General features: G+C 33.1%; 1 protein-coding gene across 2 annotated transcripts in view; it reads left to right on the plus strand.

Moving 5' to 3' along the window:
- The window catches only part of LOC114326160 (UDP-N-acetylglucosamine--peptide N-acetylglucosaminyltransferase 110 kDa subunit), a 142683-nt gene extending 129445 nt beyond the window's left edge, over positions 1–13238 (plus strand). For both annotated transcript variants that reach the window (XM_028274417.2, XM_028274415.2), the window contains 2 exons: positions 4022–5750; positions 12606–13238. In XM_028274417.2, coding sequence (XP_028130218.1) covers positions 4022–5750; positions 12606–12771 — 1895 coding nt within the window. In that variant the 3' untranslated portion in view covers positions 12772–13238. The remainder of the gene's footprint in view (positions 1–4021; positions 5751–12605) is intronic.
- The last annotated feature ends 5693 nt before the right edge of the window (positions 13239–18931 follow it).

Genomic DNA, 18931 nt, shown 5'->3' on the forward strand with positions numbered 1-18931 from the left:
CATTTATAAAATACTGAAATTAAAACCCAACTACAGCTTCAGGTTTTCTTAATATTCTGTTTTTTGATTCATTCGTTTATGTTGGATAATAAAAAAGTTAGGTACTTTAACAACTAGACATGTTCTTCATCAATACACGGTGTTTCTAAATAAGTGGGACAAACTTTAAGGGGTAATTCTGCATGAACAAATAATGACAGTTTGCTTTATAAACGTATGTTTGCAAATGTTTCGTTTCCGAGATACGGAATGTTGAATTTTTTCTTACAAACTGACGATTTATTTACTGCTCTAAAACCAGTTGAGATATGCAAATGAAATTTGGTAGGTTTTAAGAGATAGTTGAATGGGTCCGCCGAATAACGTAAGCGCCGCATCTCTCGTTTTTAAGAAATCGAAAAAGAAGTATTAAAATTATAACAATGGCAAACTTAAACATTTTAAGAGTTAGTAATAAAGTTTGTAAATACCAATTAAAAACTGTATTGCTCACCCTTAAAATGTATAGTCCGTCTAGAAAGTATCCGGAATTTTATATTTTTCCTAATTTTAATAGATTTCCTTTTTGTAACATTTTAAGACAAAAGTAATGCATCAAGTAGGTTGTGCCGATAGTAGGTAGGTTATGGACAAAATCGCATGAAAACACCATCTGTCAAATATTGTTGTTTGTAAACAGACTTAAGATTTGTGAAATAATGTCGCAAATAGAAAAAAGAAAAGTGGTGGAATATTTGTATAGAAAGGGTGTCCGAAACGTTAACAAATTAGTGCAACTGACTGAACTCGGAAAAGTGCAGTGTATGAGACAATAAAGAGGATAAAAATGGCATAGATATGAGACATAGACCGATTTCGGGTAGACCGCGTAAGATTCGCGGAAACAATTTAAATGCTTTAACTTTAGTGGCTTTAGGACGACAAAATCCGCACCTAGGGTTTCGAAAATTAGCGAACAGATTTGGAAATCAACGAAGAATAAAAGTGTTCCCAGAAACTATCCGCATGCCACTGAAAAAGCAAGGCTACATATCAAGGAATCCAAAAAAATCCCTACAATGACACCTCTGCAAAAGCAACTAAGAATAGATTTTTGTCGACGTTTGCGAGAAGATAATTTTAATAATGTCTTTATATCTGATGAAAGTTGTTTCCAGCTTGGTGCAAATCATCTAAAAGTCCTATCAAGAGAAAATGTTACCGTTCAAATTTCCAAATTTCCCACTAAAATAATGGTTTGGGGGCCAATATCTCAGCGTGGTGCTACACCTCTCTGTATAGTTAATGGTACCTACTGTTGATAGTGCGCAATATTGTGACATCCTAAATGGTTTTCTTCTTGAAACGGCTCATGTTTTATATCCAGAGGGGTGGCGTTTTCAGCAAGATAATGCAAGATGCCATACTTTTGCTTATACTCGAGCTTGGATGCAAGAACACGAATTGGCAACAATTCCGGGGCCAGCAGCATTTCCAGATCTTAGCCCCATTGAAAACATATGGGGACTGATGAAGATTAAAGTGGAACAAGCAGCACCACGAGATAAGGAAGGTTTGATTCGGTCAGTTTTACAGGCCTGGAACACCATTACCGAAAATTATGGCCTTGACCTAGTTTCGGGTGTACCTGGACGTTTAGTTAAGTGTTTATATTTTAATGGAGGTTGTATAAGTAAACGAGATGAATTATTTGTTGAAATTTTATATTTCAAGTGATAGAAATAAATACCGTAAAATTATAATTCTCCTTTCTTCCGTGTACTTTCTAGACGGACTATACAGGGTGTCCCGAAAAGATTGGTCATAAATTATACCACACATTCTGGGGTCAAAAATAGTTCGATTGAACCTAACTTACATTAGTACAAATGTGCTCATAAAAAAAGTTACAGCCCTTTTGAAGTTACAAAATAAAAATCGATTTTTTTCAATATATCGAAAACTATTAGAGCTTTTTTTGTTGAAAATAGACATGTATCATTGTCATGGCAGGAACCTTTTAAAACAAAATTATAGTGAAATTTGTCCACTACATAAAAATTTTATGGGGGTTTTGTTCCCTTAAACCCCCCCAAACTTTGGTGTACGTTCCAATTAATTCATTATTGTGGTACCATTAGTTAAACACAACGTTTTTAAAACTTTTTTACGTCTTAGTATTTTGTCGATAAGCCAGTTTTTATCGAGATGCGGCTTCTTTTATATGTTTACATAAAAATTTTAAGGGGGTTTTGTTCCTTTAAACCCCCCAAATGTTTGTGTACGTTCTAATTAAACTATTATTGTGGTACCATTAGTTAAACACAGTGTTTCTAAAACTTTTTGCCTCTTAGTCTTTTTTTGATAAGTCACCTTTTATCGCGAGATATGGCTTCTTTTTCAAAATATACCTAAAAATGTAAATTATAAATAAATTTTCAGATTACTAACAGGTCGCTACAATCGTACTTAACCATATACAAATATGTGGTGGATTCGACAAATATTCAAAATATCTCGATAAACACTGTCTTATCGAAAAAGTACTAAGAGGCAAAAAAGTTTTAAAAATATTGTGTTTAACTAAGGGTGCCACAATAATAATTTAATTGGAACGTACACAAAAGTTTGAGGGGGGGGGGTTTCAAGGAACAAAACCCCCATAAAATTTTTATGGGGTACACAAATTTCACTTTAATTTTTTTTAAGATGTTGCTACTATAAGTGTGCCACATGTCCATTTTCAATAAAAAAATCTCTAAGAGTTTTCGATATATGAAACAAAATCGATTTTCATTTTGTAACTTTAAAGGACTGTAACTTTTTTTGTGTGCACTATTGTATATAGGTAAGTGAGGTTCAATCAACCTGGTTTTGACCCCAGAATCTGTGGTATAATTTATGACCAATCTTTTCGGGACACCCTGTATAAACTCACCATTATCACAATTTTAAAACTTTTTCTTCAACTTCTAAAAAACGAACGATGTGGCGCTTACAACGTTATTCGGCGGACCCATTCAGTTATTGCGGATTTTTTGACATAAAATTAAGAATTTTATGTCAAAAAATCGGCAACAACTATCTCTTAAAACCTACCAAATTCCATTTGCATATCTCAACTGGTTTTCAAGCAATAAATAAATCGCCAGTTTGTAAAAAAAATTCAACATCCCGTATCTCGGAAACGAAACATTTGCAAACATACGTTTATAAAGCAAACTGTCATTATTCTTTCATGCAGAATTAGCCCTTAAAGTTTGTCGCACTTATTTAGAAACACCGTGTATTGATGAAGAACATCACCGTGTCTAGTTGTTAAAGTACCTAACTTTTTTATTATCCAACATAAACGAATGAATCAAAAAAGAGAATGTTTTTAGAAAACCTGACGTTATGGTTAGGTTTTAATTTCAGTATTTTATAAATGCTACAATATTCCACAGGGTGATGCGAACTTTGAGAAAAAAAAACACAGTTTGATTCGTACACCTGGTATACAATAAAAGTTTACCTGTTTAGCAACAATATTATTACAGCGATATTGTTAAAGAATCAGGCCATAACATATTAAAAAAATCACTTAAATCGGCCAACAGGATTAGGAAATACGAGACATAAAAAATGACCAAATTTTTAAGTGGGCCGATTTCTATGCACGTATGTTTAGTTAATTAGATTACCTAGCTAGATAGGTAGGTATTACTAGGCGGTACCAAAAATAATAAAAATATTTTGTGGTACATGACTCAAAAAGATTAAGAACCACTGATTTAGGATATTTCCAAACATATCATAACGGAATTTTATAATATGACTAAAGCGGTAACTAAAGAAGGTTTATCGAAGGAAATATTTAGGAAAATTAAACGAAAACTGAATGATATACAAAATTCTTTGGATCTAGGAATTCCAAAAAACTGAGCCGCGGTTATATATTATACCTATAATATTATAATGGTCGACGCGTATTTTTAATTTAAGTTTAATTTTTTTCTATTTATTTTATAAACTATTTTTCTAAGCTGAAATTTTGTTACAGGAAATACCTTGAAAGAGATGCAAGACGTATCTGGAGCCCTTCAATGTTACACACGCGCCATCCAAATAAACCCCGCATTTGCTGACGCGCACAGTAATCTAGCTAGTATCCACAAAGATTCAGGCAACATTCCAGAAGCCATACAGTCGTACAGAACCGCTTTAAAGCTGAAGCCAGATTTTCCTGACGCATATTGTAACCTCGCTCACTGCTTACAAATTGTCTGCGATTGGACAGACTATGATTCAAGGATGAAGAAGTTGGTTAACATTGTCGCAGATCAGCTAGAGAAGAACCGTTTACCGTCTGTTCACCCACATCATTCGATGTTGTATCCTCTTTCTCACGATTTCCGCAAAGCTATTGCTGCTAGACACGCTAATTTGTGTTTAGAGAAAATAAACGTTTTGCATAAATTCCCGTACAAGTTTAGCCCGGACCTTAAAAGTAGATTAAGAATCGGTTACGTCAGCAGCGATTTTGGAAATCACCCAACGTCACACTTAATGCAGTCGATTCCTGGAATGCACGACAAATCAAAAGTGGAAATATTTTGTTACGCTCTAAGCCAAGACGATGGAACTACATTTAGAAGCAAAATCTCGAGGGAAGCGGAACATTTTATCGATCTTTCTTCTTTATCTTGCAATGGAAAAGCCGCTGATCGAATTTATTCAGATAATATCCACGTATTAGTAAACATGAATGGATATACAAAGGGAGCACGAAACGAGATATTTGCTTTAAGGCCAGCTCCCATTCAAGTGATGTGGCTGGGATATCCAGGTACCAGCGGTGCCAGTTTCATGGATTACCTTATTACCGATGAAATTACGTCACCGATAGAAGTAGCAGATCAATACAGCGAGAAGTTGGCTTACATGCCATACACATACTTTGTCGGTGATCATAAACAAATGTTTCCCCATTTGAAAGAAAGATTAATTGTAAGTGATAGGACGGGACAGAATTTGGCTGATAATGTAGCCATCATCAATGCAACAGATTTGTCTCCTCTTGTTGAAAATACAGACGTCAAAGAAATCAAAGAGATCATAAAAGCGGCAAAACCAGTGGAAATTAGCTTGAAAGTTGCTGAACTACCAACTACGACTCCGATCGAAAATATGATTGCGTCTGGACAAATTCAAACTTCGTTGAATGGAGTAGTTGTCCAAAACGGACTAGCAACAACGCAAACGAATAACAAAGCTGCTACCGGTGAAGAAGTTCCACAGAATATCGTTATAACAACCAGACAGCAATACGGCCTACCAGATGACGCAGTAGTGTACTGCAATTTTAATCAGTTGTACAAAATCGATCCAGTGACGCTTCACATGTGGGTGAACATTTTGAAAGCAGTACCAAACGCAGTGCTCTGGCTGTTGAGGTTCCCCGCAGTCGGTGAACCGAATTTATTGAATACCGTACAGCATCTGGGTTTACCTACAGAGAAAATTATCTTTAGTAATGTAGCTGCCAAAGAAGAACACGTAAGGAGAGGTCAACTCGCAGATGTTTGTCTCGATACTCCGTTGTGCAATGGACACACGACCAGCATGGACGTGCTTTGGACAGGAACTCCAGTGGTTACTTTACCTGGTGAAACGTTGGCGTCGAGAGTGGCAGCCAGTCAGTTGAATACTTTGGGTTGTCCAGAGTTGATAGCTAACTCAAGGCAGGAATATCAAGATATTGCCATTAGACTTGGAACAGACAAAGAATAGTAAGTACTCTTTTTTATCAAAGGCATATCGTTTGATTATCACTAAATTTTAAGTTAAACTTGGTATATTTACAGTCGATTAGTAGTCTCTTTCAAATCAGCATGTCACATCATCATTCTCGGACTTCATTTTCCTTGATATCGTTTTTCCATACTTAACCCAGATATGCCTAAATCTTACTTGAAAATATTTTTTAATATTTTCCTTCAAATTTACTCCTTATATAAAGTAACAAAAACATATTTATCGTTAAAACAAAATATTTATGAAAAACAAGTAAAAAAAAATAGTGTACAAAATATGGTACACCAGGCATATAAACTACTATTAAGTTTCAGTATGGTATGAAACAAAACATTTAACATGTAAGCCTACGTTACATTTTGAACACGCATTGTTGCTTTACAGTAGCACAAACTACATCGAGTTGGTTTTTCTTGTAGAATTACCAAGTGGTCTCGTCGATCACAGCGAATATCAATGTTTTCATTGGCTGATGGACGACCTCGAGAATAGGAAGCAGTTTATTTTGTTGTAACATAGATGTTGCAATGCGTCTTCTAAATGATAAGTGGTCCAGTTTTCCTCCATGTAAACGATCAAGTTGCCAGGAATATGGAACAGCCATATCAATGCATTGATTGATCAATGAAAAATACCATTTTTGGCCGTGAACAGAAATGCTGTAAAGACTAATATTTTGGTCACTACAATCTACTCCGCCCATGTTTACATTATACTCATGTACGAGATGGGGTTGTTCTACCTGAAATGATAAATATTACTGGTATTACAGAGGAAGATTGTCTGTTTGGTTTCATACCTGGATCGTCTACATTGGTCTTCCATCTGAATGTCTTCTTTTGCCCATTGGTAGATTATTTTTTCTAGACCCTTTAACCGTTCTTTTTTCTCCCTGCTCTGGTAATGAAATATTATCTTGCGAATCGGATAATAATGCGTCACCATTATTTTGCACGTTTATTTCAGCAGAAGCTTGTAATTGCGACCCAGGTAAATTATCCATCAATATTATATCTTCATCGCTTCGTCTTCGTCTGTTAGGACCTCAAATCAATACTGTCTATATTTGCTTCTAAATTTTCATCGTCTTAATAACATACTAAGCGCATCCTCCAATGAAAAGCCCATAAAAAAAAGGTATGGTATTTTCCTGTCGTACAATATATTGTACGCTAAAATAAAATGGCCTAGTTCTAGTTACAAAATAATAATTTATCCAATTTATAAATCCAAATTCAAATATATATGTGTTTTCTGTAAGTAACCACAAAAAGAATATTTTTGAAGATATTCTTCTTTAGCGGCGAATCGATTGAGGGTAAAATTGTACATGATCCGCGCGCCTGCGCACACTGACAGTATGTAGTTCTGACAGTATGTAGTTCATTGCTAATCTTCAAGATAGGTATGTATGTATCTGTAACCGTGCAAATAAGTCATTAAAAGAATATATTAATGGTTTTAGGAAATGTATTATTTATTATAATTCTTGTGTTTTTGGATTTGTCTTTCCCTGTAGTAAAATAATAAAATATTATGTAAGCATAACATTTTTACACTATATGTCGCCGTGTTGTGTAATTATATCCGAAACTTACATGTCTATTTCTAGGGCCTCGATGGAGTAGTGGGAAATGCGTTAGCATGAGATTGGAAGGTTGCGGGTTCAATTCCCGGGCGATTCATATTTTTTTTTATTTTTGGTTGTTTTAATAAAAAATTTTTGAAAGTGGTAGATAAGAAAGTTAGTTTGATTTTTAAATAAAATACAAATAACCTTTTAAGTATATTTACTTCGTTTAAATTACCTGTTATATAATAGAAGAATATCTTCTTACGTGCGTACAAAGTACACACACATTCATTTTTTTGCATACATTATAACAAATATTTACTTACTGAGTAAATCGTAAACGACATTCGGCCATGTTATAAAAACTGTAAACTTTATCACACAACTATCGCCAAATATTTCAAAGCCAGCAATTCACAACTACATCCTATGGTTGATTACTACTTTCTGGAAGTATTTAGGCGGTTATCAAGAAATATGATCCTCATAGATAATCAAGTTAAAAGATATTTGTGGTGTACAATTTATTGTACACCAGGCATATCTGGGTTAAAATATCTTAATGAAAATCTTGTCTATATCCATCACTAACATCTCTGATTTTGTGGGAAAACGCTCACATTTTTGAAACAGGTCCATGCTCTTTCTTCTAAATCTGCGTTCGAAATTGTTCTTTTATCAAATCTCGCATTTATGAACCTACAAAGATGTCCTCTTTGATTTTCACATCACTTAGTTACTCTAGGAGACTTTTCCTTTAGGTACAAAAATCTTGTCCATAGCTTTGTCAAAGTTTTTCGTCAAATTTAACCTTTTAACTTGATGTGCAGTGGTTTATATTTATATGCATCCTTTTTTAGGATCAACAAAATCTTCAACATTTTTGGTACCTGTTGGTTCTGTCACATTTCTTATGTAGATAGTTGGTAGAATAATATTATTTTTCCGCTCTTTATTTCATAATTTCCGGTTTTATTCCATCTTCACTTCCAGTTTTCCTGTTTTTAGCTGTTGTTTAGATGACTTCTTTTTTCTCTATTTATATCCTGTATAATTTGTATGTTTAGGCTTGTGCATTCTTTTTTCTGCCATATATTTTTGTTCTCCTTTGCCCTATTCATGCTTTAATCGTGTTCGAAAAAGATCTGCTGATATTTTTATAATCTTCATTTACGCTGTTTCCAAATTCTTCCCAGGATTTTTGTTTTGCATTTCTTACTGTCTTTTGGCAATTTTGTTTTTATTGTTATACAATTTTTTGTTCCTTTAATTCTCTCTGCATCTTTTTCAGGTTTTTGTCTTTTTCAGTGACAGCCGTTTTTACTGTTTTTCACCACCTGGTTCCTCTTTTGGTTTTCCATTATTTTCTTAATTCCACATGATTATTTTGCTGATTTGTATATTACTTCCTTTAATTTTTTCTATTTTTTATCTAGTGAGCCTTCTTTTTTAATCTTTTGAATTTCTGTAGTGTCTTATTTATTTTATTTTGATAGATGTCCCTTATTTTATTCATTGACGATAAGATAGTTCATTCGATTACATGAAATTAACTTTATTCTAGTATCATAAGTTTTTTCCTGGTTTTTCCTCATGACTTACAATGGATTTATCAACAAGGGAATTTTCCTGTCATGATTAGAGTATGGTTGTCTTTTTAAAGGACACGCGCCAACTCGCAACTTTTATTGACATACATTATCAAATCAAAATGTACACCGGCCAATGTAGCCGATAAAAAGTAGCCGCTAACTTGACATAACAATGGCCGACTCTTGGTTTCCGGAATAATTTCTTGATTTACCAACAGGAATGCATTAAATTATTGACTTAATATTTCCTTAATATATAATGTTACCTGTTTTACAATGTATTTTACATTAAAATATGTCACCAAATAAAATATTTATTATTTATGTTATTTATTAACCACAAAAACACCTGTCAACGCCAACTTCACGTCAGAAATTGTAAACATTATGTGACGTCACACAGTGTTCAAAATTGGTCAAAACGTGATCGAAACTAAATTTGTTTAAACTGTAAAAGTGATCCGGCTGAAAACTTGGAATATTTGAGGTATTATACCGTATAATGAGTATATTATAACAGGGGTCGTTTTTTTTTTAGTTTTCATCCCTTCATTAGGGGGTGAATTACTTAAAAAATATCGTTATACAGGGTGTTTCATTAAGAATGTCCAATTTGATTTGTAGATTCTAGACCTCAAAATATTAGGATTTAACCCAAATCACTTAAATAAAATATGGCTGGTTACAGAGTTACAGGGTGTTTTATTTAAAAATTTAAAAAATATTTTTGCTCATTGGTTTAAAACTATTTGACGTATCCTTTTCATACTTGGCAAAAAGTGTGGGTACTGTACACCCTATAAAATTATGTTAAACAATCGTTTCTGCCTATTACCAGAGGCGTACGACAGGGGACAGTGAGTGGTTGAGCCTTCCCAAATTCTACGCTACTGGCGGAAATGCCATTTTAGCACAATTTTTCGATTCTACAATGCTATATATGTAAATAACATACACTTCATTCGCAACGATAAAGTCATCAGTTTTCGAGATATTTGAAGTTAAACATGTAACGGCACAGATATTTAATTAATGTATTATGCCGCTTAATTTTAAACTTCAAGTATCTCTATTACCAATGATTTTATCGTTAAGAATGAAGAGTATATTATTCATTATTAATGATAAAATCATAAGTTTTCGAGATATTTTAAAATTAAGCGATACAATACATTATTCAAAATGTCTGTGCCGTTACTTGTTAAAGTTCAAATATCTCGAACACGAATAATTTTATCGTTAGGTGTGAGGAGTATGTTATTTACATAGCGAGTATTGAAGAATCGAAACATTGCGCTAAAATGGAAATTCCGCCAGTGGAGTAGGAATTGGAAAGGGTCAACCCCTCACTGTCCCCTATCTCGTACGCCTCTGGGACTAACTAGAAACGGATATTTAACATAATTTCATAGGGTGTATAGTAACTACACTGCCTGTCAAGTATGAGAAGGATACGTAGAATAGTTTTAAAATACTGAGCATAGTTTTTAAATTTTTAAATAACACTGTAACTCTGTAAGGAGCCATATTTTATTTAAGTGATTTTGGTTAAATCTTAATGTTTCGAGGTCTAGAATCTACAACTCAGACATTGGACATTCTTAATGAAACCTGTATATATATTTTTAACAGTGTTATGACTGGTAAGAAATACTCAATACTTTTAGAAAAAAAAAAAACAGTATTATTGGTACACCCGGTATACAATGACATCTTACCCGTCTAGCAACAATATTATTACGGAGATATTGTTAAAGAATAAGGCTATAACATATTAAATAACTTAAATCGGACAAGAGGTTTAGGAAATTCGAGACATCAAAAATGTCCCATTTTACAGGTGGTGCGTTAATTTTGCTGCTTAGTGTATTAATATACACGGATTATGCGACAGATTATGACGGAAGCTCGAAACAAATGAGAAGCGTTGAAAAACACTATAACGTATCTGCGCGTCGAGCTAACAATTTTTGATGAATTCGCGCACATTTACATTTACTCTAAATCCCAACATTTTTCCCAATCGCGCCTAAAGAAATATAACTTCAATAAATTGTTAATATAGCTATTTATAAAACTAATGTACAATATATTCTTTATTAAGCAAAAACACTACTTATCAAAACTAAAATCTCTTTTCGCAACCCCAACAAATATCATAATGTGTTTGACATACCTACATGTAAACAATACGTACGAATGCAATTAATTCAGACTAAACGCGCGCAGCGCTCGATGCAATGCGCCATGTACTCAGTTGCGCAGTTTTCCGCAGTTTGTGTTATATATTTTTTTATTCCTTACATTGTAATCTTTCATCTAGTGAAGGATTTAACGTGGCACACGATGGCACAATAAACGTAATATGCTGTCAAACATTAATTTTATCAAAAATTGTATAGGTTTTTAGACAGCCGATTATATCAAAATTATAATCACCTTTCCGTGAAGCTAACTATATCATTTTAATCTTTAAAGTATGTGTTTTTATCTCCAATAATTACTTTTGCATTAGCTATCCACATAAATGAAGTAATAATCAAAGTAAAAGGCATATTCTGAGGATTTAAATTTGATGTATAAAATTATATTGAATTTTGTACTTTTGATCATTAATACATCTGGCCCTAACAAACTTAAAAAATCAATTTTTGCTGAAAAGTTGCATCATGAGTAGTACAAACAAACCCCTTAATTTCGGCATTCTGAGATTTATTTTTTTTTGGACTTTCGATCACGTTTCCTTCAATTTTAAACACTGTGCGTCAGTTCCGTCGCAGATCAGATGCATGTAAAATTATACACAGTTAGACCGCTTGATTAAATCTAATACCTCACTCAAGTACAGTAGGAAAAATGAAAGAATACCCATGAACGAACATATAAAACACGCTGTATTTTCCTGTCACCGTGTCACAAAGAAAATTGTCCAGCGCAAGTAAATGTAACAATAATCATTACATGTACTTGCGCTGGCCAATTTTTTGTGTGACACGGTGACAGGAAAATACAGCGTGTTTTATATGTTCGTTCATGGGTATTTTTTCATTTTTCCGACTGTAGTTAGGTTAAAAGGCAAGAAATAAATTTGAACAGTAACGGAACAGTACTATAAATGTTTTCCACTTTTTAGCACTTTCTTTAAGTGAAATTTAAAATTATTTAACACCATGACATTAACACCATGAATTTCAGCCATTTTAACAAAATTTATTTGGATTTTCTCTAGTAACTCTTCCAAGAGACAATACCTAAACGATGAATACCTTTTACACTACCTTCAAAGAGGGTAATTTATACAGTTACATACCTTGATAATCTAATACATATTAGATTATCAACATCCTTAAGGACTACTTAGAAAGTTACAAATTCACCGGTAGGTGACGGGTTATCGAAAAATTATCTCAGGTCCAGAGTTGCCAGTTGGCCTGTAATTAGGATGGGGGATTAAAATAGTTACGAATTCACCGGGACCCTTTTTAAAGACATTTGTAAGAATTTTCTGACGTATATTTTTAATAAAGTTATGTTTCTTTTTAATAAAGTTATGTGTATGTCATAAGTTTTTTTCTAGTCTTTCCTCATGATTTACAAAAGCAATATTATTTTAAAATTTAAAATATATTTTGTAGAAAAATATTTAAAATATTTTTTTGTTACAGCTTAAAAGCTATGCGACACAAAGTATGGACAGCACGATCAACTTCACCACTATTTAACTGCAAGATCTATGCACAAGGATTGGAGTTGTTGTACGGCAAGATGTGGGATCGCTTCGCAGCTGGTTTGAAACCCGATCACATCATTGATACAACTGCCACTGAATAGTGTCATCGTTGAACATGTGATAAAATACGTTAACTTTAATCTCTTCTTTTTATAGACAATAATTTGCAATTGAGAAAACATACATAGTTTCAGTTCCAAGTTGATACTAATGTAGTTTTAGTATGACATTGACAGTTGACATTGTATATAAAAGATTTCAGTGACGACAGACGTATTATGCAACAGATTATTGAGTTGATGCGAATTCTTGTTATGTTATTCTCGCAGTGAACATTATTTTTATATAATTGATATCGGCTACGGCTATCTGTGTGATTTATTATTGTATATATTTCTTATAGTATCAAAAATGTATATGTGCGGTTTAAATTTAAGTTCAATATGATTTATATTATTTAAGTTATTAATAAATTATATGCTGTTCATTTTATTACTATGTAATACATTTACTTGACATGTGTAATTTAATGCCATTATAATAAAGATATATTTTAAAAAGAAACAAATGTTGAAATAGTTACAAAATGGAAGATTTATATAGTAGTGACCACTTGCCAATCTTAATGAAACATACCGTAAATTTAAATACAAATACAATACCAACTCAAAAATGGAACCTAAAAAAGGCAAAATTGGATGGAAAATTGTATATAACAGAATGAATCAGATTAAAACTTCAGACTCTGTTGACGACACACTTACGGGTTCAACTGCCATATAGCATACCTACCAACATATTGTAAGTTTAGAAAACTGACCCGCATAGTAAATTAAATAGCTGATACCAATAAAAAATTATCATACAGTAACGAGTTCAAATAACAGGAGGAGGCAGTACCTATTACAGTTTCCAACGAATTCAACCCTATCTTTGTTATGGGGTGTTTCAAGAAGCACATAATAGCATAAAAGACACTTCACAAGGTCCAGACGACATACCAATAAAATTTGTTAAAAAACTTATCATATTTGCAAAAGAGTTTATATTTCAAATATTTAATATGACGTACAATCCGACAAGCGAGAACTGGCGGCTGACCTTCTACTCGTATTGTGTATTTTCGCTCAAGGTCACGCGCCAGCTCTGGCTTATCGGATTGTATATGGTCACAAAAATTATTTTCAAAAATCTGAAAAAATGCCATTCTTATCCCTATTATTAAACCCAATAAAGATAAATTACACTCAGATATCGTCATTTACACCTCATAATATCGTCCTACATCATTAATGCGACAAGCTTGATACAACTACACGCTAACAGCAACCAAATAAAAATCCAAAGAGGTATCTGTCAAGGGGATACGCTGTCGCCTAAACTTTCATATCGGCTCTAGAAAAAGCGATCAAAACCCTCGAATGGGGCGATAAAGGAATAAATGTGGACGGAGAGATGCTACACCACCTAAGCTACGCAGACGATATAGTCCTGATTGCAGATGATTTGGGACAAATAAAGAAAATGTTGGAAGAACTTAGTACAGCATGTCATAAAATAGGCTTAAAAATGAATATAACAAAAACAAAATATATGACGAACTTATTACCAAGTAAACACCTTGAAATACAAAATGAACAAATAGAACTGGTAGACATATATATCTGGGTCACGAAATTAATATAGGTAAGGACAATCAAACAACCGAAGTATCCAGAAGAATAATACAAGGATGGGCAGCATACGGAGCTCTTAGGAACATTTTTAAGAGTGAAATTCCAACTAACATGAAGAAAAAAGTTTTCGACCAATGCGTGCTACCGGTGATGACCTATGGTGCAGAAACATTATCGCTCACAAAGAAAAACACACAAAAACTAAGAGTAGCGCAGAGAAGAATGAAGCGATCAGTGATAAGGGCCACTCTGCGAGACAGGATTAGAAACGAAGATCTACGAGCTAAGATCAAAGTCATAGACGTCATTGAAAGAAGCTGTAACTTAAAGTGGAAATGGGCTGGACACGTTGCCAGAATGAAGGACGGAAGATGGACTCGCAAACTAGTTGAATGGAGACCAAGAGCCGATAAACGTAGCAGAGGAAAACCACCAACACGATGGCAAGACGACTTACTACGAAAGACAACAAAAAACTGGATGCCGAAAGCACAAGATAGAACACTTTGGAGACAAACAGGGAGGCCTATGTCCAGCAGTGGATTGAGAGAGGCTGATGATGATAACATCATTAATATTGCCGGTCCGGAATAAGAATGACGTAATCTTTTTCTCATGAGGATCTTTCAGTGCGTCAGTTTTTCGATTTCTTTCTAACGCGTTAAATTGCATGTGACAGAAAAAAACGCACGTCGGTGATTACATTTCGTCGGTGACATTTATAACATTTATTCCAGTTGTCAATAGATGGCGCTGTAATCGAAATAAAAATTATTTTCGAATTATATAATATATCTACGAATATAATCTGTACAATTTATAAGACTATACACATCAAAGAAAATACCATTTTATAAATGCAATAAACAGAATTGATTTGTTTTTATTCCAAATTGCAAATAAAATTTGACAACTGTCAGATTTAACTAAAATGTCATGTTAGAATAATTATAAATGTATATTATCACGGACTTACGTTTTTTTCTATCATTTGTGACGCACTGAAAAATGCTCATGAAAAGAAGCATAACTGCAAATTTTGTCAATTGCTGTTGCGTAATTAACTTCTAAAATACTGCATACAGATGATACAAAAGTGACAGAACTGTAACTATGTGCTGAGCCACCACAGGGCAATTGCGTCGTTATTGAAATACGCACCATTTTAGACCTTGTTTCAGATGAAGAATGACGCAACTGTAAATAGGGTTCAAAATGGGGGGTCTAACTTAAGATAATGAAATTCGGACCAATAGGGATAAAAATAAGAGCCAGCGCTGTAAGAATAAATGGCATAATAGATATTTAAAAATAGTTTTTTTGTACAGAAAACTTTTCAGATCAAGAATGACGCAACTGTAGAGAGGGTTAAAAATGGGGGGATTAAATTGAGATAATGAAATTCGAACCAATGGTGATGAAACTAAAAGCCATCATTTTAAGAATAAACGTCATAGTGGTGCTCCTGACGGTTACTCTCTATTTATTCACTATTTTAAATATTCAAAAATTTTTAGATGAAGAATGACGCAACTGTAAAAAGGGTTGAAATGGGGGGACTAAATTAAGATAATGAATTTTCAGAAACTAAGATAATGAAATTCGAACCATTAAGGATAAAAATAAAAGCCATAATTGTAACAATAAACGCCATGCCGATGCTCCTGGACGATTACTCCCCATTAAATCCCTATTTTAAATATCAAAAAATCGTTTTTTGCTCTCCTGAGAAATTTGGCTTTTTGCAATTACGTCAATCTTATTCCGGACAGGCGATATGTTCTTCATGTAAGCTTATGGAAAATGCCGAACGTGACACAATGATCACCTAACTATCTTAGGTTTTAGGTTTAAATATAGATTGCCGTTTGAGATGGACTGAACAAGTCAATGCAATAAATACAAAATTAAATAAATCGTTTTATGTTATTTCTAGAATAAAAGATACTATGCCGATATCAGCACTGATCAATATCTATTACGGCCTTGTTTACAGTCATATGAGTTACAACATACTACTATGGGGAAATTCTATTGACAGCTGTAAAATTTTTATAACTCAGAAAAAAATTATTCGAAAAATATTCGGGCTAAAATTTCGGGAAACTTGTAAACCAACGTTTATAAAATACAAAATCATGTCGTTCTATAGTCTGTACACTTACCACACTCTTCTGTTTGTCAAAGAAAATTTCAATCAATTTGAAACTAATGCTCATCGACATGATTACCATACAAGAAATTCTAATAAGCTCCGAATACCCCAGTTTAAAACATCAAGATTAGAAAATAGTTTTAAATTTATGGGAATGAAATTGTACAATAAACTTCCCGATGAAATGCAGGAGATTGCTAGTTTTAACAGTTACAAAAATAAAATCAAAAATTTATTATTAGCCAAATGCTACTATTCAGTCAAAGAATTCCTTGACGATAGCCTATAAACTATTTTATTTTTTATGTATAAATTGTTTTGTATGTCTAAATATGTTATTTTATAATATATGTTATCATGTGTTAGGTACCTATATAAAATTTTGTAGCTGAACAGTGTTAGCTTGTAACAGTTATATTACTGTTCTACAATGTAAAATCATATATATGACCTGTCCTATACATTTGTAAAAATGTCTTGAAAGGATTAATAAATTTTTCTATTTTCTATCAAACAAGCTGGCTTCAGACCAGGTAGATCTACAAACGACAACTACTATCGAGCTGAAAAACGCTATTAAAGAAACTTAAAAATAACCAAATATATGTATCGACGCCGCCGACGAAAAGTATAACTCCGAAAAATGCCGTTAAGAGTAGAACTTTCAATGAACGCCTCGAAAATATTATTTTCGATTATAAGATTGTGAAAATTATAATCCCTAATAAAGTGTTAGCGAAAAAATTTAATTTTTTGAGGAGTATCAGCAAAAAACATCATTTCTGTTTGTGGGTCTACGAAAATTATAATTACTAAAAAGTTCTCAGAAATAATTGTTTTCGTCAGCAGAAACAGAAAGGGAAAAATTGTTTTCATCGGCATCTATTATGAACTAAATTTTTTCGTTATAATTATTTTCGGAGTTATAATCTTCGCGGACACGCACATAAAAAAAATTCGCCAACACTTATCAAAGAGTTATTATTTTCACTGGAAATGTATTAGGAATCACATTAATCATAGGTACCAGCGGTATGTTCTCCATCTTGTTGGCAATAAAATAGTCCGCATTCCTAAATCCAAACTGGGTTTCATTTATGCCTCTTTCGCAATAAGTTCTAATTCTTCCATTAATAATGCGGAGAAACAATTTCAATGTGTGGCTCATCAGACTAATTACTCTGTATTCGTCACATCTTTTTACTTCTTCGGAATTGCTACAAAGACAAACTTTCCATTCCTCAAGTATTTCACCATTAGAACTAGAGCACTGATGTGGTCTTGTATCATTTTTAAGAACTCAGCTGAAATATTATCTGGTTCCCTTGCTTTCTGGGTTTTGGCTTATTTTATTGATATACATTTTATGATAAACATCATTAGATAACAGTATCTGTGATAAACAGAATTCGATATTAACCTTTGGATGACCAAGGGGGGTAAATTTGGACACCAGCGTATGTTTTTCTTTAATAAATTCAAAAGTATTTTCAATTTTTAACTCATTATTTTTTTATTTGACTAATATTCTAGAATCTAGAATGATATCTAGAATCTAGATATCCTCATATTTTGAAATTAAAAAATTCCCTATATTTTACGAATAAAAAATATATTCTAAAGTTGATGTTTAGTAAAATACCGTCTATTATGTGGAATTCCAAGTAGTTTTACACTGCGCGTTATCAAAATATATTTTTAGACTGTGGTGCCTGTTATGTACGAATCATGACATTCCTCTCTGCTACAGTTAGTCATTATTATTATTTCCTGGCGTATATTATTATAGTTTCTTAGTATTTTGTGTACATATAAGATATGGCCCGCAAATATCTTACTGCTAGCGATTTTTATGATGATATAGAAGATGAAATAGTATCAGAAAACGAGGATGTATTGTTAGATGAAGATTTAAATGCTGAAAATATTCATTCCAGGTCATTTTTGACCTGGGGTCATTTTTTACCCCCGTTGGTCATCCGTGTAACAAAGAAGGTTGGTCATCGGAAGGTTAACAAATGAAAGAAATCATTGGGACCGTCTACTATTTTATATATATTTTTTTAAATTTAGTTTTAATAATAATTGCAGTATTTTACAATAATAAATTATAGCATTTTGTTGTGGTAAATAATCTGGGTCAGTAATAATTATGCAACCAGTTACCTTCCACCTTTGATTAACATAAATCCAAGGGTAATGTCCAAACTTTTAGTATGTCTTTAATTTCTAAAAACGGAACTAGCCTTCTCTCCAAAACTTACACTATCAAAAGCTCTCTTGCCAAAATTGCAACTGTCATTACTACTGAAGAGTCTGTAGGGGTATGGTGTTAAGCGTATAGAGCTTAAAGTTCATCCCAATGGGAGGGGGGTTATAACCCCCCAAAACTCCTGGTTACGTCTATGAATGATGCAGTAATTTCGTCAG

This window comes from Diabrotica virgifera, chromosome 6, assembly GCF_917563875.1.
Source record: "Diabrotica virgifera virgifera chromosome 6, PGI_DIABVI_V3a".
Lineage (NCBI taxonomy): Eukaryota > Metazoa > Arthropoda > Insecta > Coleoptera > Chrysomelidae > Diabrotica > Diabrotica virgifera.